Consider the following 24446-nt stretch of genomic DNA (forward strand, 5'->3'; position numbering starts at 1 on the left):
GTTCAGAGGTGAACAAGTGAAATTAGGAGTCCACTGGTTAAAAATAACTTCTAACATCAGGTTGGATAGAATTTTATCGCTGTAAATGGAAAGCCAAAGGTTATTAACCACTATGAAATAAGTAAAATCCTACTGTGTACTTCTCACATTTCACTAATGTGAGCACTTTATCAGGTTCATGTTCAGTAATGGCTGTCTGTGAATTGTGGGAAACATGTTCAAGACAATGAAATTCAACAGTAAAAGTAAGATTACAAAAAAAGGGAATTTGTTTTATTTAATAATTGGTATCCAAGTACACCACTTTTACCTGCTTGTGTGGGAATCCTTGAAACAATGATTATTACATATTATTTTCCATCATAGTTCCCCGATGTCACTACTCAAAGTAGCCCATAATTTGATTGGTAAACTGTCATCCAAAATAGTCACAGTCTTTGGATTTCTTCTCAATTTATTTGTGCGATTAATCCTTCTAATTCTGGCCTAGCCTTGAAGCGGGAATGAAAATCAGCTTCCGTGTGCTGTGGAAACAATGAAGAACAATTATTATCTGGAATGTCAAAACTCAACATTCAAATTTCTAGATCACAGCAGCACTTTGATAAATAATATTTTGAAACATTTTAAACAATATTTTTACAAGGAAGAATTGTTCACAAATAATATCATTGCAGCAAAGAATCAGAACTGAATCCCTGGAAAAGCAATTCAGTCTCTTTCGTAGTCCAATTCCATTTTGAAAGGCATATCGCCGCCATCCTTTCAGGATTAATAGTAATGTCGAGTCCATAGATTAAACAAAGTCAGTGGCAACAAAGATGCAAAATTGCCTGAAGTACAGAAAGTGTTTAAGCTAAGCATTTTTATTGTCAAATGAAGACACAACAGACTGTAGATGTTAGAATCTGGAACAATCTACTGCATGAACTCAGTAGGTTGTCCTGCATTTGTGGAGGGAAATGGACTGGGTGTGACAGATGAAGAGTCTAAACCCAAAATGTCAACTGTCCATTTTCCCCACAGATGTTGCCTGGCCCACTGGGTTCTTCCAACAGATTGTTGATCGTTATTCTTAAGCTCCGAGTGCATTCAGCCATGTTTAAATTGCTGATAGATCTAATGTACAAGAGCCAACATGGTAATGGGGGAGGGGTGGAAGATTGCAACCTTCATGCGGCCCGCCCTGTTTCGACGAATGCAATCAACCCGGCGTGCACAATCAAATAATATCAAATAGAACAAGTTGTCCAACGACTTTAGGCTGTGCACGCCATACGCAAGAAGAAGATGGGGGAAAATATTTATTTAATCATGCATCCAAGCTGTTTTTCTTTCATGTTGTTGAACTACTAAGCATGAACCATTGATCTGTTGACTGCTGGTGTATAAAGTTAATTACTAAGAGGGGAGGGAAGTTTTGACCAGAAATCGAGAGTGAGATTTGCCCTCTTATCCATTTAGTGATGAAGGTCATCCAAAGGTGACTGGATTGGATTTGCAAATCAAGAATGTCAAGATTCAGATGACAACAACTTGGAGGTTTGGTAAAGAGCGTGGAGAATAGCCTGCAAGGTGATAGAGTAGGGAAATGGGATCTCACTTTAATATTTCATGATGCTACTGCTATTGCATACTACTATGAATTGTTCACCTAGACCAAGTCCTGACATGTAAACCATGAATATAAAAGTTACATGATCTCGTAAAGATTAATTGAATGCTAAACAGGAGATAGATGCTAGAAAGTTGTGTTATGAGATTCTGTTCTGACGGTGGCTTGCGTACATGTCCACATACATATATTTTCTCTTTAATGCTCACATTCACTTCCTATGCATCGTTCTTCAAACTATGGAAAAAAAGTTCTTCCAGTCTTTTTTGGTTTGTAATTGTAAAAGAAAATATTTATTAAAGCAGCCAGGCATATTCTTGCCACTGTACAAAAAGAGATGCCAAAGTTCATCACATTGAACTGATTATCTGAGTATATTTTTTAATATAACAATTCATTTTAAGAACATAGGCAATACTGCAGAGCTATATCAAATTCCCAACCTGAGTTACCCTGCAAGGATTAGGAGTCAGCTACATAATGCAGGATTGGAATCATGTATCAACCAGGCCACGAGAAGCATCAAATTCCATTTCAAGGACATTAATATAGACATGAGTCTGTTTACCACCCTCTACAATGCAAAGTGGTAGATGTACAGTACCCGCTTTGGCACTTGACTGCAGTTAAGCTGAAATATTCAAAATGTATGAAAATAAAGCAAAATATGCTGATTTAATATATACCTTGTCCTACAAGTACGAAGATATTATTACATAATTAGTTTAACCCAAATTTACACCATATATTTTATATTACAAAATAGATGGAAGACTCTTTTATATCACTAAATTGACGGAAGAAAAATGTATTTATCAATATCAAAAGAAATGCCTAAAGCTAATAACATTTCATATCGAAACAATTTGAAACTGAACAAATGAGTGTTGATAGAGTTAATAGTTGAAATCAGTGCTTCTTTCCATCTTTGGGCAGTTAATAATTTGCTTGGAAAAATAAAACCGTAAGACCAGAATTACATGTTTATGTTAAATATTAATGTAATATTGTGTCTTGTTGCTTTTTTTGGTGCGACTGTATGGTAAATCAAATTTAATTGTACCTTAGGATACACGTGACGATAAAAGACTATTGAACTATTGAGAATTACAATAGGCCATTCAGCTCATCGAATCTGCTCTGCCATTCAATCACGGCTGATCCATTTTTCCCTCTCAACGTCATTCGATCACGGCTGATCCATTTTTCCCTATCAACTCCTGCCTTCTCCCCGTAACTTTTGACGTCCTTATTAATCAAGAACCTATCCATCTCCGCTTTAAAAATACCCAATTGCTTGGCCACACCAGTGGCAATGAATTCCACAGATTCACCACACTCTGGCTAAAGAAATTCCTTCTCATCTCCATTGTAAATGAATGCAAGTGGTAACAGACCCAAAATATGAATGAGATAAACTGACACGGTTGACCACACCATTCCTCTCAAGTCTACTCTTTCAACCTTTCTGCCGTCTTTCCACACCCATATTTATGTGGAGGAGCCAAAATGTGTGGGAAGGAAATGCAGATGCTGGTTTACATCAAAGATAGACACAAAAAGCTGGAGTAACTCAGCGGGTCTTTCATGTGGCGTGCACAGCCTAAAGTTGTTGGACAACTTGTTCTATTTGATCTTCCGTTTGTGCACATCGAGTTGATTGCATTAGTCGAAACAGGGCGGACCACGTGAAGGTTGCAATCTTCCACCCCATATTTATTGCCAGTTATAGACATTTACCATTAAGCAGCATGATGCTGCATCACTATTCTCTGTCACACACTATATTCCTTATCCTTGAATTTGACCTTTTTCCTGGCAGGTGAAGCAAAGCATTTCCAATCTTTTGGAACACCCATTCACACAAACACCCAAATGCTGAAATTCTTATCCTTGCACTCAAACCTCTCCACAGAGGGTAGTTGAGGCCAGTTCATTGGCTATATTTAAGAGGGAGTTAGATGTGGCCATTGTGGCTAAAGGGATCAGGGGGTATGGAGAGAAGGCAGGTACAGTTTACTGAGTGGATGATCAGCCATGATCATATTGAATGGCAGTGCAGGCTGGAAGGGCCGAATGGCCTACTCCTGCACCTATTTTCTATGTTTCTATAGCATTGTCTTCTTCTTGTCTTTTCCAGTCATATAACATTGAACAGTACAGCTCAGGAATATGGATTCCTGACCCATGTCTTCCATGGGTAAACCAGTTCTGAATCCAAACCAGCAGTGACAAAGATCCGATGCTTCTTAATCTTCTGGGTCAGCCTACCATGTGGGACTTTATCAAATGACTTACTAAAATCCATGGTAGTCTTCTTCCACGGCCCTATCCTCAATCACCCTCGTCACCTCTTCAAAAAAAAAACTTTAGTCCTCAAAGCTCCTCCAGTTCCAGCTTCTTGAGTATTTAATATTAACTGCTCACAACCATTGTTCCAGCCAGAGAAATAGAATTCCTTCTCTAAACCTCTCTACTTCATCGTCGTTCTTAAAGATGTTTCTTAAAACCTCTCTATTTGACAAAGTTTTTAGTGATTTGTTTAAAAGATTTTTAGGTGAGTTGCTGTCAATTTTTTTTAAATATATTGCTCCTGCAATGCAAACTGTGACATTTTATACCATTAGGGGCACTATACAAACACAAACTCTAAGCTGGATTTCAATTTATTCCGTATTACTCATGTTCCCGGAATGTCACTTTACGTCATTTATCTCTTATCAGCAGAAATTTAATTAGGCTGCAAGCTCAGGTCACATTGAAACATCACTTTTTCTAAGGCTGCACTTTTTGAAATACATCTCCCATATGGAATAATCTTTTAAAACCAAATCCTCATTTTAATTTTTGGTTTGTATTAAGCATTTTTTTATGGTTGAGGCACAGATAGTTCTTTCACACGAGTATGATGTTTGAATCAAATGCAGACTAAATGAAGGAATTATCTCTAATGGTTACAGCTAATCTGTAGATTGAGAATTATCATGACTAAGCATATTTTACCATCAAATAACAGACCCATTCGGCAAATTATTAATTATAATATATAAATAACAGCAAGACATGACAAGGGCAAATCTGTGAATGTGGAATTCATAGCCTTTCAGATGATTTTCAACAAGGTGTTGTACAAAATACTTGTGAGAAAAGTTAGGGTAATCAATTCAGAGATCAAGTGGCAAATGGGTTTTAAAGATGCAAAGCAAAAAAGAACATTTCCTGGCCAGGCTGAAAGTACAAAAAAACTGTTCTACAATGATCCAAGCGAGATCCCTGTGGTTTATCACATACATTAATGATTTGGACCACCTAATTGAAAGCGCGACATAAACATTTGACAATGATGTTCAATTGGGAATACAGATGGCAATAATAAGGAATGCACAATACTAGAAAAGGCTTGCATGTCAAATGAAATTCAGCACAACAAATAAAGCAAAGTTTGAGTGAATTTAATTTTTAACAAAAATAAGGGAGAGATTGGGTGACACAGTGAAGCAGCTAACAGAGCCATTGCGTTGCAGTGCCAACGGTCTGGGTTCATCAGACCTCCAGTGCTATCTGTGTAGAGTTTGCACGTTCTCCCTGTGACCACAAGGATGTCCTCTGGATATTCCGGTTTCATAGAAACAGAAAAAATAGGTGCAGGAGTAGGCCATTCGGCCCTTCGAGCCTGCACCGCCATTCAATATGATCATGATCATCTCGGTCCTAAAAGATTCCCCCCTTATCCTTAAACTGTGACCCCTTGTTCTGGAATATTCTTCCTGCATCTAGCCTTAAGAACTTAAGAACAACCCCTTAAGAATTTTGTAAGTTTCTATAAGATCCCCCCTCAATCTTCTAAATTCTAGCGAGTACAAGCCGTTTCATCCCCAATCCCAAAGAATTGCAGGTTGGAAGGTAAATTGGGCAACATAAACTACCCATAACATGCAGCTGTGTGGTAGAACCAGTGGAGAGTTGATTGAACGTAGAGTACACAAAGGGATTAGTGTAGGTTTGCAGTAAAATGGGTGCTTGATGGTTGGCATGCGCTCAGTGGCCTGAAGGGGCTGCTTCCGTTATGTATATCTCTTATCATTTATTCTTTGGTAGGTATGAAAATTAATGCACAGGAGGGGCATAAAACTAAATTACTAAAATAATACAAATTGATAAGACCATAAAATGAAAGCAATGTGGCAGAGAATAGAGGAACAGAATAGCATTAACAGAGAAGTAATGTTGAAGTAAAATAGAACATTACAGCACACTTGGTTAATGGAGAATAGTGTTGTCTCCAGACTAAATAAATAACATTGAGGCAAGGAAGGGGAAAGACAAAGTTAACTTTGAAGCCCTGAACATTTTGCAGGAATTCAATAGGATTGAGGTGGAGAAACTACCACTATTTGTAGAAAAAATTAGTGAGGCGCAGAAGAAAATGATATTGTCTCAAATGTAATGAAATAATTTTACATAAATGTCTGCATACAACGAGTAATGAGATGGAACTTCCCACCACAAAAAAATGGTTGATGTAGCTTTATGCTTTTAAGAGGAAACAATGTATACCATGATTGGTAGGGGAACAAATGTGGAAGAGATGATTAGGTTTGTGTGGAATATAAATATAGACTACTTAAGCCCGTGTCCTTTTTTACTGCTTTTTATGAAATTCCCATGCTTTTAAATCCAGAAGTTATCTAGATTTGAATAAGTCACAGCACCCATGTGCATTAAATACAGTCTAATGATTAAATTAACAAATTTTAAGGCACTAACTGGATAAAATTCAGAATTTCAGCTGTGAATGGGGCAGATATTATTATTTTGTACAATGTTGTTATTAAATGCAGTAATTTGCAAAAGTCAATTGGCACATTTCTTACAGCACACACACACCATTGATGTTTCCCTGTCCCACGGTACGAGTTCATTCCAAGAGCTCTCCCGAGTTTGCCCTGATTTGAACTCGGAGATTTACGGTAACGGCCGCTCGTCGGTACTCGGGGCTCTCGTGGACATTTTTCAACATTTGAAGAATCTTCACGAGTCTTCCCGAGCTTACCTGCCGTTAGCGAGTCTTCCCGAGTACCTGCCGTTAGCGTTACGAGCCACTAAGAGACGTCCCCGAGCTCCGACGTACCCGCTACGTTCATTCTCCGTGCTTACCACCAGTTTGATTTTTTTTAAACTCGGGAGAGCTCTTGGAATGAACTCGTACTGTGAGACAGGGCTATTAGGCCACAAACACAAAACCCTAATGTCAATTTTCTCCTCGTCTTCCAAGATTTATGAATTCTTGCTTAACTTTATTTATTTTGCGCACAAAGGTTAGAAACCTAATGCTACTGAGCTAAACACCAAATTATTTGACTAAATAATTTATGGTGGCATTTCAGTTGCTGCGTAGACCACAGAATGAAAAATAATACAGTAAATTAAATGAATATACAAAGTCCTTAATGCAATTATGTGCTGAATGTTTGTGTTTCCAATTCCTTACATCATAAGTAACTGCAACAGTGCTATTTCTGATGTATAACGGTTTGCCTTGAAAAGACAAACCATACAACAACTGGCATGTTAAATTCTAAAGTGCAGGACAGCTAATGCTAGGCAAGGGATATCCTTATGACTCCCTCCTCCTTAACATCAGTGCAGTGGCCTTGCAGAATTTTCCATTGGAATTAATAATTGCTTCTGATGCACTGTAATATATCCACTCCATTAGTGACTATTCTTTAATATTAAAAATCTATTGACTGCAAAATCTAAAGTTAAAACAAATACTGAGTATTTCATTCTGGTAGAATTTATGATCGCAATTCTTTTTTCAAACTAATTAATCAATTTTGTTTTTTTTTTTAACCCTTTCCTTTTTGTTGGGTAACTTACATTTTTTTTATTTTCTCCTTTCATATTTTTATTGCATTACTATTTTTTATCAAATAATCTATTCTTGGTTGTTTTCTTTACCTGCATTTTTAAACTAATTAATATGCAAAAGGTGAATCAAAAGAGGAATGCAGAGAGAATCCAGAACCCAAACACAAGAAACAATAAAATGTTTAAGAAGGAACTGCAGATGCTGGAAAATCGAAGGCAGACAAAAATGCTCGAGAAACTCAGTGGGTAAGGCAGCATCTAAGGAGCGAAGGAAATAGGCAACGTTTCGGGCCGAAACCCTTCTTCAAACAATAAAATGTGGAACTTTGTGCAATGCACGTGGCAACTTTATTGTAGCAAGACACTTCGCGGAAGCTTTATCAAACTAAAAAGCAACAATGAGCTACTTAATGAATATTGGCGAAAATGACCAAAAGTTTGGTCAAATGAGGAAAGAGAGGTTTCGGGAGGGAATTTCTGAGCATACCATTTTAGCAGCTGTAGCATGGCCATAAATTACATTTTGGAGTGCTTAAGATACCAGAATTGGAGGTGAATTACGAACAACAAGGGGTAAGCCATTTAGAACAGAGATGAAGAAAAACTTTTTTCACACAGAGGGTTGTGAATCTGTGGAATTCTGGGAGAGCTCTTGGAATGAACTCGTACTGTTCTAGTGGAAGGCAGTGGAGGCCAATTCACTGGATGCTTTCAAGAGAGAGTTAGATAGAATTAAAGATAGCGGAGTCGGGGGATATGGGGAGAAGACAGGTACGGGGTACTGATTGTGGATGATCAGCCATGATCACAGTGAATGGCAGTGCTTGCTTGAAGGGCCGAATGGCCTACTACTGCACCTATTATCCATTGTTATAAAACCACAAGAGAATACAGAGACAATTAACAGTGAAGCCTTGGAGGATTTGAAGGCAAGAATAGGAATTTAAAACGGTCAGTGCTTAACTGAGAGCAGAAAAAGGACAGAAGCACAGAGGTGAATGGAATTATGCAAATTAAGATAAAGGCAGCTGAGTTTTAAAAGACTACTAGACTAAACTAAAAGACACAGAGGGGCAGAGACAGAGAGGGAGGGGGGTGGAGGGGAGGGGGTGGAGGAGGGGAGGGAGGGTGGGTGGGGGGGGGGGGGGAAGGTGGGCCAGGAGGGGAGAGAGGGGGCAGAGAGAAGGGAGGGGAGAGAGAGGGGAGGAGAGAGCGTTAATCCATTACTTGATGTCAGTTAAACAATCTGAAAATCAGAGACAGATGGAGTCTGGGAGATGTTGTGCTTGATGTTATTATTTGGAACATAAAAGCTGGTCTGATATTACTGTCTGATATTACAGCGTGAAAACAAATAAGATGTCCTACAACCCAAGTCAAAATGTGGTAGCAGAGCCAAAAGGGATAAACAATCAACTGGAGATTTTTTACTTCAGCTCAGCCAGGAGAAATAACAATCGCTTCACTCAGCTGCACCCCTGACTGCTTGGTATAAAGCTCCATTACCTGAGATCTGGCTGTTTCTCTCGGCAGAGGAATAGTTGTGGGGATACTGACAGAAGGTATTGGAATAAACATCTCGTGGGAATACCAGCAAGAAAAGCAAACAGTGAGAAAAAAGACTGCATTCAAGTACATGGACCGAGGGACCAGAAGTATTTCATGTGAAGAAGATTTGCATGTGAAGAGGCAAGGGAATGCAGATGTGGGAATCTAACTGCTGCCTGACCTGCTGAGTTCTGCCAGCAATTTGTTTATTGAAGAAATGCACATGTCTGTGCAAGTAGAGTTATTTCACTGTGGTCACCCCTTTATTTAAGATCTTATTCATGACAGTCAGAATTTTTGGCAAGTACTCAAAACAGGCATATCTTACACCTAGGGAAGAAATCAATGGAGGGATGTGGGCACAATGTGGCAAGACATCATTTGAACTGAAGGCCAGATAATTCTAGTAAAAATACTGACTTGACTGTTAGCCTGTTTCTGTGCTGTAAATAGAGAGTCAAGTCAAGAGTCAATTTAATTGTCATTTGGACCCCTGGAGGTCCAAACGAAATGCCGTTTCTGCAGCCATACATTACACACAAATAGACCCAGACACAACATAATTACATTTTACATAAACATCCATCACATAGCTGTGATGGAAGGCCAAATAAACTTATCTCTCCACTGCACTCCCCGGCTGGCGATGGCGATTGTCCCGCGGCCATCAAAGCCACGCTGGGTGGTGCGAGGTCGCACTCCGGGTCTTGATGTTGGAGCCCCCGGTGTGCGCTCGCAAAGTCCCGCAGCCATTCCAGCCGCGCGGGGCAGTGATGTAGGCCCCGCTCCAGGAGCTCTTCAACCCCGCAACTCGGGCGGGAGAATTCGCCGTTGCAGGAGCCCCGAAAAGCGGTCTCCCTCCAGGGAGTCGCGGGCTCCCGGTGCCGTCGTCCGCAGACCCGCAGTAGCAGCCTCCGACTCAGCAGCAGCAGCGGCATCGGCAGCAGCAGCAGCAGCGCTCCTCCACCGCTCCACCCGCTCCGGTCTCGGCCAGCTCCGCGACGGCAACGGTGAGTCGGCACCAGAGTCCCCGGCTTCTTCCCGTTGGAGGCCGCTCCTCGTTGCGGCCTCAACGACACCTGAGACCCGACGAGAAAAGGTCGGGTCTCCAGTGCAGGGAGAGATTAAAAAAGTTTTCCCCCCCCCTCCCACCCCCCCCCCCCCCCACCCCCCCACACACACCCCAACAAAAAATAACAAAAACTACATAAAAACACAGACAAAAAATAATAAAAACGCAGACAGGCTGCAGAGGCCGCTGCTGGCTAGAGCCGCGCCGCCTAAATTCCATGCCATTTATGCTTAACATATGTTGATTAGTTCTATTAATGTCTGTGACTCCTGGTGCTTTTGTTTTCTTTCTTAAACTATAGATGCAACACAAAGTGAATCGGCATATGCGCTTGGAGGTTAATTGGACTATGCTGTGAAAATGTTCAACGTGATCAGTCTTGACACTTACTTCTTTGATGCACAGATGCACACCTTCTGGCTGATTAGTCTGAAGGACTTCCACAACAACCGGCAGGAGAGTCGAGCTCAAACCACTAACCTAAAAAATGTAAGCACAATAAAAACTGTACAAATTAACTTTGCACAATATTAAAATAACTAAATATCAGCCAATTCACAGCAAGATCCTTTTATACGTAATAGATGTTCCACTCTCAGTTAAATCACTGAAGTGTATGTATACAATTAATTTATAAGGACCATTGCAGCTTATCACAGAAACTATTACAATGCAATGGAAGGCAGTGCGAAGATTCAAACATTTGCATGGAAAGATACATGTTAGCCAAGCAGCAGCTAACCATGGGCACTAGACGAATGCCAGTTCGATGTCAACAAACTGTCCCACTTTCAAACATTGCCAGCAGCAAAATAAACTATTTACGATTGAAGGACATGCCAGAGAAACTAATGCTGAACCATACATCAATTCATTTTATGTTGTGTCTTAGTCAGCTATGGTGTCATTTAAACAAAGCAGATTATTCAAATAAATGCATTATATTGGTCCTTGGTGTCAGAGACATGAATGGAGTTTGGAAACTTGTACTCAAGAGATGACCACTAACTTATTTTAAAATATTTTTTTACATATTATGTCAAACTGACATACATTCCTTCCTACACATTTCGTCTGCTCCACTGCAAAATCTCAAGGTATGCCTACTTTGAACAAGTTCTCCTCCTCTCTCCGATGAGAATCCTGCAACACCCTCTCTCACTGTTGCTCATTGTCACCTCCCCCTCAGCTAACAGTGAACCATTCTACTTTGATCATCGTCCCCTTTGATCTATCATTTTCACGCCTTACCCGTCCATATCTCTATACCTCCCTCTCCCCTGACTCTCAGCCTCAAGATAAATCTCGGTCTAAAATGTCAACCATTCCTTCTCCAGCATTTTGTCTCAATCTTCATTTGACTTAAACTAGGCTTCAACTGTGAGTGTAGGATAATGGGAATAAAAGAAAAATAGGAATTACTAGACTAAGTGGGACCTGTTGGGTCCCATGTTCACACGGGAGGGCTGGTCCCCCGACGCAATATTCCACCTCTCCACCAATTCCAATATTGGTGGCCGGTGGGGGGGCTTTCTGGAGCGCTAGTATGGGTTCTTGGGGTGGTAACTCAGTCCCTCAAGCCTGATCTGCTGGCAGCTCACTCACGGCTGGTGGGCTGGCAGTTGACTCATGGCTATTCCTTGAAATTCCATTTCAAGCAGGGTGCAAAGCCACCAAATTCAAGTGCAGTTTCTTACCACTTTGACCAGGGTGCAAGGCCACCAAATTCAAGTGCAGTTTCCTACCACTTCAAGCAGGGTGCAAGGCCACTGAATTCAAGTGCAGTTTCCAACCACTTCAAGCAGGGTGCAAGGTCACCAAATTCAAGTGCGGTTTCATACCACTTCAAGCAGGGTGCAAGGCCAAAAAATCACAGCCGTAAGTAGTAGCGTTTTATCTAAAATCAATATAAGTGCATTTGCAGTAGTGCCTTTCAATCTCAAGCAAAAGGCACCCAAGCCACCATTTGCAGTAAGTAGTGCCTTTTAACTTCAAGCCAAAGCTCCCAAGCCACCATTTGCAGTAAGTAGTGCCTTTCAACTTCAAGCCAAAGCACACAAGCCACCATTTGCAGTAAGTAGTGCCTTTTAACTTCGCCAAAGCACCCAAACAACCATTTGCAGGCAGTGCCTTTTTACTTCAAACAAACCACATTTTAATTTTCAAATCACATTAAGGGGATTCACAGTTGAGTAGACATGTGTTCAGTGTTATTCAGAGCTCAGAGAGACGTGACCCTTTGGCTTTATCCATCTTGCAGAGACTGAGTGAGGCACACCACTTCCTGGTTTTATAGTCTCTCCCCCTCCCTCCAGCAGGGGCAGCAGAGAGAATGGTGAATTTTTGCCCAAGTTGGCATTTTCCTACCGGAGTCCGCGGCTTCAGGATGTTATAGGCCACAGGCCGGCGATCGGAGCTCTCCTCGGGCGAGGGATCCCAGGTCCCGGATGGTAAGTCCACACCCCGCCCGTGGCTAGAAGCTCCGCAGACCATGGCATCAGGATGTTATAGGCTGCAGGCCGGCGGCCGGAGCTCTTCTCCGGCGAGTGATCCCAGGCTCCGCAATGGAAAGTCCACGCCGCGCCCACGGTTAGAAGCTCCGCAGACCGCGGCATCAGGTTGTCCTAGTCCGCGGGCCAGCGATCGGAGCACTCCTCTCTGGCGTCCCCTGGCAAGGGTTCGCCCGCTCCGCGATGGAAAAAGTCCACGCTGCGCCCGCTGCTGATGCTCCGGGCCCGACTCCGGGACAGGCCGCTCCAATCCAAGCTGTTGGGCCACGAGAGAGGAGGCAGAGAAGCGACCTTCTGCATTCTGACCTTCTTGTATTACATTTTAGCATCCATTTCTTTGATAGGAATTCCACGATTTTTGTTTCCTACATCATCCAGGAAAAAAGTCGCCCTCTGTCGAAGGTGACTGAAGAACGGTTTCCCCCTTTCCCCCCCTCCCACCACCCCAACACAAGACACACCGAGAAACACCTTTGAACATCTTAAGTCGGTTCAATATCATAAAATTAAATCAAAATTAAAAGGTTATCTCCTTTTTAAAAAAATATTAGAATCTGCAGGAATGAGTCTCCACAATTCAGAAAAAAATTGAGTGGCTGTAATTAAAAATTTATCAAGCTATTAAAAAAATATAGGCAAATGGAAAAATCAAGATTTTCTGAAATAAAAACAAAACATAGCAAGTCCTGAATATGATCCGCTGTGCTTTGCAGTCATTTAATGGACAACTACTGCAATTTCATACCCTATCTACAATTCCTGGCAAGGTGGTGACATGGAGTATTTCAAGAGAACTTGGATAGCAACTACATTTAACATGTCTACATTTAACTGTGCATGCAGAAATGATGGTAGATCTTGTCAATTAACTTCTCCATACTAGTGACTGTCGGTAGCTTCATTGTGTATCAACAGGAAAATCCTGGCTACTGAATATCATCCTGGATTATGTAGGAAACCGTCCAAAAATCGTGGAATTCTTATCAAATAAATGGATGCTAAAATGGAATATAAGACACTAATGATACGTGGATCATTTGTAAAAGAACCAAAAAGCCTCCCTTATCCATAGTTTATGCATTATTTTGCAAATAAACTAATGCTCATTCTTAGAATCCAGAAAAAAAGTGTCAGATTTTGTATTTGGCCTTATTCTGTTCCTAGAACTTATGTAAAGTAAAATTTGTATTTAGAACCAATTCAAAATTAATTTGCAGGTGATAAAATTGATTATTTTAAAAATTTCTACAGACTTTATATAAATTAAAATAAAAACAAATTCTTTAAATTAGTGTGACAATTAGTCCACAAATCCACACTTGCGGTTCCCCACTGGCATCTTCCCGATTTCTGAAATGCCCCCATAAGATTAATAAAATGTCCATTATATTCTCGCGAACCAACCAGTGAGGTGTTCGTGAGTAGCAGTAGCACAGCTTAGGAGAATAATTAATTTCTTGTGTGCTAAACAAAATGTCGCACATAAATAACTTTTAAATGGTAAGTTTGGGATATTTTTAGTGATGAAACATGCAATACCTGTACAATTCTCTCATGGGTGAGAATCACAGCTTCCACATTCATCTTGGTGCCTTTTTCCTGTAACTGTGAGATCTCAGTGGATTTGGTGGGCATTGCATAGCTGTGGAAGAGAAAAGTAGAAATATTTCTACCCATTACTTTAACATTTCAATAAAATTAGACATCAACAGTAATCGTAGAATGGATTTCAAGATTAATGTTATCACTGAATTAGTTTGAGAAGGTCAATTGCATTGTTCATGTAGAATTTGTACTTTTTGTTTACATAAGACTTGGGGGTGATTTTCTAGAAGCTTGAAAAGAAAACCTTTCAATCATCATTTGATATACTGGTCAAGTCCATGACTCTCTTCCAAGTCACTTGCACCTTTATTTCCAGATTTTTAAGTGCCTTTAATCTGTGGAATCTGTGGAATTCTCTGCCACAGAAGGTAGTTGAGGCCAGTTCATTGGCTATATTTAAGAGGAGTTAGATGTGGCCCTTGTGACTAAAGGAATCAGGGGGTATGGAGAGAAGGCAGGTATAGGATACTGAGTTGGATGATCAACCATGATCATATTGAATGGTGGTGCAGGCTCGAAGGGCCGAACGGCCTACTCCTGCACCTATTTTCTATGTTTCTATGTTAAGATTAGATTCCTGAATCTATTGCTTTATTTTGAACCACACTATTTAATAAACACTATCTCTTAAGCTCTCAACCCATCTCTTCCTCAAATATATCACATAATCCAACTCTTAGGTCAAAACTCTGGATCACGCTTTATAATCTGTGGTTCATCTCCTTTGTCGATTCGATTTATTTTGAGTGTTCGTTGTGCTACATAAATACAAATTGTTACCATTGCAATTGATTACATATGGTCTTTTTTTGCTACCTTTCCTCTACGTTGATCTTCAATTGGTTGCAGAGCCTATGGATGTACTGACTGTAGTGTTCCAAAATTGTCATGTCATGGCCAGTGACTTGGATATTGAGAACGCCATATTCTGTATCAGTGCCCATCTTGAGTTGCTTCATTTGTAGCTTCTCTTTTCTCTTCCGTTGCTGATGAATAATAAAAAAATACATTTGCAATCTTTAGACAATATGCACTGAGAATGAAGGCAACAATATTTGTCTTAGCCCAATGTGATTGACCCTGGCTAACCTCCTACTCCTGGACCCATTACTCGATAAAATGCAGAAAATCCTCATTCTACAAGTCAATGGTGCTCCAGCAAAAACTCTGTCGCCGATGCTTATTCAACTAGAAGGCTACAGCAAATAATGTGCCAATTTCCACACACCGTGAAGGTCGGAGAGAAGCAGTAGCCAGAAGCAGCAAGAGCGAGTGTTGTCTGAAAGAAGGCGAGTCAGAGGGAACGAAGATGGAACACAGATTTAAAAAGAAGGCAAAGGCCAGGTTGATTAGGTAGCGGAGAAGGTGAAAGGCACAACCAATTGGCATCTATCAATGATCTATAGATACTGGATCAGTTCTTATGGATTGGAGGGGAGGTAATGTTATCCCACTTTTTAAGAAAGGAGAGAGAGAAAGCATGGAATTATAGACCAGTTAGTTCTCACCAGAACTCTTTTTTGCCTATAGTTTTTATCCATTTTCTCTTTGAATCCCATGACTGAAGATGTCTCAACAATCTCCACTGCTCCAACCATTTAAAAAACAGCATTTCTTAATGCCTTGGGTTTTTTTTCCCTACATGTTTTACTTGAACCCTTCATGATTCTAAGTAAAAAATAGGGGCGGCGCGGTGGCACAGCGGTAGAGTTGCTGCCTTTATGCCCCCGTCCCACCTTAAGAGCCAAAGACCCTGGTTCGATCCTGCCTATGGGTGCTTGTCTGTATGGAGTTTGTACGTTCTCCCCGTGACCGCGTGGGTTTTCTCCAAGAACTTCAGTTTCCTCCCACACTCCAAAGACGTACAGGTTTGCAGGTTAATTGGTTTTGTATGCATGTAAACATTGTCCCTCGTAAAAGAGAGTGTTAATGTGCTGGGATCGCTGGTCTGTGCGGGCTCGGTGGGCCGAAGGGCCTGTTTCCGCACCGTATCTTTGAACCTAAACCACCTCTCCAGTTTACCCAATAAAGATCCTCTTTGCTGGAGTTACTCTCTCGTCTGTAGTCTGTCACATTTTTGTTAGAAATTGTGCTAATTATCCTGACGTTGCAGGGATACTTGGTATTACATCTCTTGTCAGTTGTGTAATAACCAACCAGTGACCAGTTATTAGGATGCACCACTGCAGTAGTTTGGATCAAATCTATTATTTTAGATAGGTCTACTATGTTGCAGAGCACATTTACTGATTAACTCATTTGAGGTTAATTTATAGGGAATTTCTGGTTTAACCAGATACCTCTAGATAAGCAGTGTGCCAACATTGTAAGATATTCTAAACCTAGCTGGATAATGTGCTTGTAATTTATGACAGCAATTTGTACTGTTCTCTTAATTTTGCAGATTTTATTGATCAGCCGCACTAAAAATGGGTCTGAAGTTTTAGTTCAAAAGGTGAATCATGTTAAAATGGGTGAGTCACACCAAAGATTACCTGCAGGTTTACCGGGATCATTAACCTAACCATCATCATCTTGCAACCCTGTACAGAAAGCTGCTTCCACTGGGATTCTACATGCCATAAATATCACTGAAATTACTGAATTGTAATCAGATGGTCAAATGACGAAGAGATACAAATCTTGCAGAATCCTGCAATAAAATGTACCCAAGGTCACAAAGACCTTCACCACAGCCTTCTTGTAAGCATTCTTTAAACTTGAATTATTCTTATAGCAAAAAGCAGCATTCGAATATCTTCTTCTTGACTCTGGCAGCCTACATAATAATATTAGCAATATAAATAATTTAGTCAAACCTTTTCAGAGTCTTAATAACAAACAGTCCAGAAATAGACTGACAAAGCAGAGCTTGAACCTTAAATTCTTCTCATACCAGCACACAGAACCAAATTAATGTCACCAGTCACTGATTTTACAGATCTATCTGCTACCAGTATCAACTCTGGGTTTTTAAAAAAAAATTGATTTACGATGTAAATTGCCTAGACTGAATGATTGTATTGTAGAGGAGTAACAGGAGTTGCTGTGGCTGCCTAATGGCTCAGGGGTCAATTTTTTGGCCCTCAAATGCAAGCAGATTAAGAAAATTCCAGGTACAGTCTCTAATGTATGCTGGGTTATGGAATTGGAGCCATGCCCCCAGTTGTGCCTCTGTTCCCAATTGCCAACCAATGACAACTGAAAAATGAACATTAACTTTTTTTTTTTCGTGATTATTGGACGAAAACAAATTCAAGTAGAAAATACCGTACCAAAATTAATGACCTGAACACCAAGAATGGAAAGCAGCCATTTCTCTACAAATATTAGAACTTGTTTTTGTCAGGATTTGTATGCATTCTATAGCATTTTTCAATGGATCCATTTTTCAGCATTGAATGTGAAAAGCTTTGCGATATTTTGGGGTCATGAAAGATATCACATAAGAACAAATTCCTTATCCACAAGATGATGAGAAAACCAAAGGTGGAACACAAAGCTCCAGAAATTCTATAAGGACTGAATTTAAAGAGTGATAAAGAAAGCATGTATAACTGCTAAAAACATAATCAGGGCTGCGTCTACAGTATTGTCACATGGCATTCACAGCATCGTTGCATAGCTAATGGGCAATATTAATGGAGATCTCCAAAAAAATTATAAACTAATTATTTTTTTTTTTTTTTTTTTTTTTTTTATAAAGGTGGAAGAGTTGATCCTCTTAGCAGAGGCAGACAGACAACAGTAAATTAAGAAAGGAAAGCAAATCAACAGCCTATTTAGAAACATAGAAAATAGGTGCAGATGGAGGCCATTTTCGGCACTTCGAGCAATCAGCACCGCCATTCATAGCTGATTTTCGTTCAATTTATTCCCTATCATTATAACCTGTGTTCCATTCCTGTCCTTATTTCAAAAATATAAAGTTTTTGACTCCACTAGTTGCCCCTAGAGCTCTATGGATAAAACTCTCTTTTTAATACTATTTTTAATTAGATTATGTCTTACAATGAACATTTGTAAATCACAACCATTAAACCTTCGTAATTTTACATTAATCCCACTCTTCTCTAATACCTCTTAATGAATTTAGAATACCATTATATAAATAGGAATTAATTTTTGTGAGTCACTTACAATTTCTTTTGGCAGTAGATACTTTTTGTACCTCACAAAGTCGCAAATCTGAAGATATAAAATATTGGTTTGGGCATTGTATCTATAATGCCTATTGCATATCCCTGATCCTTCTAATTGGAGATGGTTATATGTCTTAGTCACCTGAGGGTAGGCAAAAAGTAAAGATAATTTTATTTGTTTATTTGCTTATTGTACCAATACATTGGGCCATGTATTGTGTTATTCAGTTTTTTTTGGGGAAAAGAGGATCTCACAGTGGCTCTCCATTTTTATCCATTCTGTCTGTTGTGTGAATTCATAAATAATAATACAAATTCGTAACTGAGTCCCCCACTCTTTGAAAACCAAATATAATAATAGCATTTTCTGTACGAAGATCATTTTTAAACCTTAATAGGAAGTGTTTTCCAAAATTTAATCCGTGTATTAAGTTTATCTAAAGGTATTTAGCATTGAATAATGCTTTATATTTTCTAGTAACATCCCTTAATTTTTCTGTTAAAGGGGCAGTAAGTTTATCTAGGTTTACCTAGTCTTTCCAGAAAAAGACCCAAATTCCTCTATTAAGTTTAATAAATTTGGATGGGTTTATTATAAAAAAATAATGAAATCACAAAATCTGGTATTATAGCCCTGAACATTCGGAAATATAAGGGGTTCTATCATAAAAAAGCAGGGGTGATAGTGCACATGTAAATGATAGTTGAAATTTTTGAGATAACATGTTATTAGTTAAAATTCTTGCCATCGGTTTAAAGGAAAATAAAGTTATAAAAACAAACATGAACTGTAGTGATATAAATTGCCACATTCAAAATGAAACAGATCAGTCTACTTTACATTTAAAAAGAGATTAAAAATCTTTTAGGAAACCCCGTTTGATCAGGGTTTATCAGTTTGGAAAGTTTCTTAATCAGAATTGCTAAAAGCTGATCTGATTTTGTAATCCTTAAACTTCAAATTAGAAAATACAAAATCTGCAAATTGTAAAAATCTGAAAGAATGGAGATCAGACAGTATTTGTGGATAGAGAAAAACAGTTACCATTTCAGGGTGAAGGTAGACAAAAGTGCTGGAGAAACTCAGCGCGTGCGGCAGCATCTATGGAGTGAAGGAAATAGGCAACGTTCAGACTGAAGAAGGGTTTCGGCCCGAAACCTTGCCTATTTCCTTCGCTCCACAGATGCTGCCGCACCCACTGAGTTTCTCCAGCACTTTTGTCTACCTTCGATTTTCCAGCATCTGCAGTTCCTTCTTAACCATTTCAGGGTGATGTCGTTTCATCCGCACCAATGACTGTAATTCTATTATTATACATTCCAATGAATGTTTTGTACCAGATAAGGAGCAGGATGGAACCTCTTGGACCGGCACCGATAAAGCAACAAATTAGTAAGACAAAATGAATTTATGACAAGGCACAACAAACAGCATTTGTTGGCAACCAAATTGATGTTTTGGATATGGGTGCTTAATACTTGGAAATATGAATGTAGCTATGACTTGATTAGATGAAACAAAACGAGTGGCCGGAATGGATAGAATAGCATAACCATGTCTCCATGGCTCCTATTGGGTCAAAAATACATGAAAAATATAAAAAGTATGAAAACTACCATTGTGAACAAAAATAGTGACATAAGGAAGAAAGGTTAAGGAAGTTTATCTGAAAACATAAGAAATGCAAATTTGCTGTAAAGTTAGTATTTGATTATTCTTGGCAGAGGCGTGTGGGAGAAGAGAAATCAATGTACGAGCGGGAAGCTATTTTTTACGCAATGACCACAAGCTACATTCGATTTTCCAGCATCTGCAGTTCCTTCTTAAATGAAATCATCCGCACCTCTGCTCCCCAAGTCTTACCTACAGACCTGAGCCCAGGCTCAATCAAGGTGAATGCAGTGAATGCCACTTGGCCAAGACTTTCCATATCAATCAGACATGGGAAGGATTCTAGCAACGGACAGTGGAAATGCTGAATTCCTTAAAACCTTGTCACTGTTTCAGAGCTTTATCTTTCCAGTTTTACAAATGGCGCGCGAGCCATTTGACCTTTCTGTCCTGGGCTTCGTCCATTGTCACAGTGAGGCCCAGCGCAAATTGGAGGATTAGCACCTTGTATTTTGCTTGGGTAGCTAACATCCCAGTGGTATGAACATTGACTTCTCTAACTTCAAATAGCCCTTGCTTTCCCTCTCTCTCCATCCCCTCCCCTTCCCAGTTCTCCCACCAGTCCTACTGTCTCCGACTACGTTCTTTCTCTGTCCCGCCCACTCCCCTGACATCAGTCTGAAGAAAGGTCTCGACCCCAAACGTCACCCATTCCTTCTCTCCAGAGATGCTGCCTGTCCCTCTTATTCCAGCATTTTATGTTTACCTTTGATCTGCAGATCTGAACCAGCATCTGCAGTTCTCAAAGGTTCATTTATTGTCACATACACCTATTGGTGTAGTGAAATTCAAGTTGCCATTGCAGCACACTAATAAGACTACAACACAACATTAAAGACGAATTTAACATAAAACATAAAAACACAATGGCTCCCACTGTGGGGAAAGGCACAGTCCAGTCCCCATCCCCTTGTCCACCCATAGTCCGGCCTATTGAGGCCTCCGCAGTCGCTGCTACGGGGGCCGATGTTTCAGGCCCTTCTCGCCGGCTTGGGATGCCTGGAATGGCCACTTCCTTACCCGCGGTTTCCGCTGGATGAGGCTCCACCACTGGTGATCTCAACGAAAGATCCCAGGCTCCAAGGTGTTAAAGTCAGCGCTGCCGCCCGCGGCTGGCCACTCCACAGACAAAAAAAAAGTGAAAGGACGGACAGCTGCAGGCAGGGCAGCCATACCCTACTGGACGGCGTCCCCTCTTTCCTACACATTGAAATTTATAATCTCCATCGCCATTCTGTGCACTGATCAAAATTTCCCAACAAACAAATATTCGAAACAATAAAAGCCTATACTTTCTACAAATTAAGTAAATATATATATTTACTTGCTCTCCTCACTAAAGTTTCCCATCATTAAAGATAATTTAATAACTGTTCATCACAAATAACTGTTGAATATGATCTACCTCCTCAACAGAGACCTTCCTATCAATACAGTTGCTATTGGACAATTGATGGGAACATGTTTGACATAAAGCAGAAATGCATTTAGCAAATTAAACAAGTATGTTCTGTGAGATCCACAAACACTTTTGTCATACAATGTGAATTAATATACAAGATTTAAAAGGCAAACACAATTACCAGCATCTGCAGATCTTTCCTACACATTATGAACTTATTAATTGTGTTTCTTGGATCCACATCAACATGGTCAACAATTTTACATCTATAATCCAGTTAGCTGTTTATAATAATGAAAACATATCTACAGCAGGATTTAGACACATTGATAATTGATTTCTTCGCATTTATTTGAATTATTGACACTGCTATGCAGTTCTGGAATTTTCAGTCTGGTGATTATGACACATTATTGCAATGACACAATTTTCATTCACACTTTTCCCTGGAGTTAAATAAACATATAAGTAGTCACATTAACATCACTACTGCGACCATTGCAGTCTCCTTTTGATAATAAAGCCCTGAAAATATATTCATACATTGAAAGGCATCAGGTGCAGCACTTGCAGGAATTTCTTTTTATATCAGATCTAAACTGGCACATGTTGGTTCTATGAACCCCTCAGCAAAATGCTGGGGAAGTACTCTGCCAACACAGGATTACATCTGCAGACTGACAGTGAACAGTTGTCAGAAAGTTTTGGAATTCAGTACTCATGCATGCATGGAAATATTGAACTTCTGCATCTAATGCTCATCCTCTATGTTAATGGAGCCCAAACTGTATGAATTATAGATAAGACTGAAGCATTCACAACCATGTTCAGCTAGATGTCTGAGTGGAAGACGTCGAGTTGAGTTAATTGTCATATGCACAAGTGTGGTTAGCTCCAGTTGCAAAGAAAGGCTTACTTGCAGCGGCAGCACAGAGATTCAGACAACACAGAATATAATTTAAGGTAACGAAAAGAAAACAATTAGAAACAAATCCATGGAAGTGTGATAGATGCCCCATAGTTGTTGAGGTACGATTAGGTTTATGCAGATCGGTTAAAGAACTAGAAGCTTGTATGAAAGTAGCTGTTTCTGAACCTGGTAATGTGGGATCTCAGGCCTCCTACAGCATGGAAACAGGCCCTCAGCCCACTGAGTCTGCACTGCCCAGCGATCACCTGCACACTAGTTCTATCCTACACACTGGGGACAATTTACAGAAGCAAATTGACCCACAAACCTACACGTCTTTGGAATGTAGGAGGATACAGGAGCACCCAGAAAAAACCCCACTCTATCACAAGGAGAACGTACATACACCCTACAGATAGCACCCATAGGCAAAATTGATCCTGGGTCTCTGCCACTGTGAGACAGTAAGTCTATCTTCTCCTGAACTAATCATGCATCTTGCTAAGCTATTCCGATGTAGTTAGAACAGTGATATCTACCTTACAGTGCCCTCCATAATGTTTGGGACAGACCCATCATTTATTTATTTGCCTCTGTACTCCACAATTTGAGATTTGTAATAGAAAAATATCACATGTTGTTAAAGTGCCATTGTCAGATTTTATTGAAGGGTGTTTTTATACATTTTGCTTTCACAATGTAGAAATTACAGCAGTGTTTATACATAGTACACCCATTTCAGGGCACCATAATGTTTGGGACACATGGCTTCACAGGTGTTTGCTCAGGTGTGTTTAATTGCCTCCTTAATGCAGGTATAAGAGAGCTCTCAGCACCTAGTCTTTCCATCACCTTTGGAAACGTTTATTGCTGTTTATCAACACGAGGACCAAAGTTGTGCCAATGAAAGTCAAAGAAGTTTGGAACATCATTAAGAAGAAAGAATTACGAAGAAGTATAAAACATCTGTAGTTCTTTCTTAAACATTAAGAAGAAAGAGATCATTGGTGAGCTTACTAATTGTTAAGGGACTGATAGGCCAAGGACGATCTCCACAGCTAATGCCAGAAGAAATCTCTCTATGATAAAGAAAAATCCCCAAACACCTTGTCCGACAGATCAGAAGCACTCTTCAGGAGTCAGGTGTGGATTTGTCAATGACCACTGTCAGCAGAAGACTTCATGAACAGAAATACAGAGGCTACGCTGCGAGGTGCAAACCACTGGTTAGCTGCAAAAATGGGAAGGCCAGGTTACAGTTTGCCATGAAGTACTTAAAAGAGCAAACACAGGTCTGGAAAAAGGTCTTGTGGACAGATGAGACGAAGATTAACTTGTATCAGAGTGATGGCAAGAGAAAACTATGGAGGAGAGAAGAAACTGCCTAAGGTCCAAAGCACACCACCTCATCTGTGAAACACGGTGGTGGGTGTGTTATGGCCTGGGCATGTATGGCTGCTGAAGGTACTGGCTCATTTATCTTCATTGATGATACAACTGCTGATGGTAGTAGCATAATGAATTCTGAAGTGTATGGACCATCGTTTCTCGACCATTTTACCTTTGCGGAACCCTTGATATAATTTTCATGTCTCAGGGAACCCCTACATAAAAATGATTATATATCTTTATTAATCTCTTTCGTTTATTTCATATAATTAAAAGTTCATAATGCAAACATAATATATTTTTCTGATGCCTGGTTTAAGCAAAAACTTATGTTTTTCTCAAGCTTATTGACAATGCAAAAAAAATAAAAACTGAAATCAAACTGCTTGTTCAAGAGACGTCATAAGGAGGTTTTTATTCACACAAAAAAAAATCAACCACATCTGTAAAAACAGCTCCTGTCCCCTGACCACTAAAGGCAGTTTCAGTATAGACGTCACTAATGATAAAAGATATAGCAGGTTGAAGACTTTATTATAATACCCAAGAATTTTCCAAGAATATGCCGCACATGTATAATAAAATTACGAATATGAAATTAAACACAAAAATGACTCAAAAATGCATTTACATATGATTAGCCTATTTATCACTATTTCCCACGGAATCCCGGTTGAGAAACGCTGGTATGGAAACATCTTATCTGC

General features: G+C 39.8%; 1 protein-coding gene across 1 annotated transcript in view; it reads right to left on the reverse strand.

Moving 5' to 3' along the window:
* Positions 1-248: 248 nt before the first annotated feature.
* The window catches only part of mrpl48 (mitochondrial ribosomal protein L48), a 34552-nt gene continuing 10354 nt past the window's right edge, over positions 249-24446 (reverse strand). The window contains exons 4-8 of the mRNA XM_055636437.1: positions 18365-18477; positions 15041-15210; positions 14159-14261; positions 10500-10589; positions 249-524 (exon numbers count right to left, since the gene is read on the reverse strand). Of these exons, the coding sequence (XP_055492412.1) occupies positions 450-524; positions 10500-10589; positions 14159-14261; positions 15041-15210; positions 18365-18477 (551 nt within the window). The 3' untranslated portion in view covers positions 249-449. The remainder of the gene's footprint in view (positions 525-10499; positions 10590-14158; positions 14262-15040; positions 15211-18364; positions 18478-24446) is intronic.

Source organism: Leucoraja erinacea, chromosome 6 (assembly GCF_028641065.1).
Source record: "Leucoraja erinacea ecotype New England chromosome 6, Leri_hhj_1, whole genome shotgun sequence".
Classification (NCBI taxonomy): Eukaryota; Metazoa; Chordata; class Chondrichthyes; order Rajiformes; family Rajidae; genus Leucoraja; species Leucoraja erinaceus.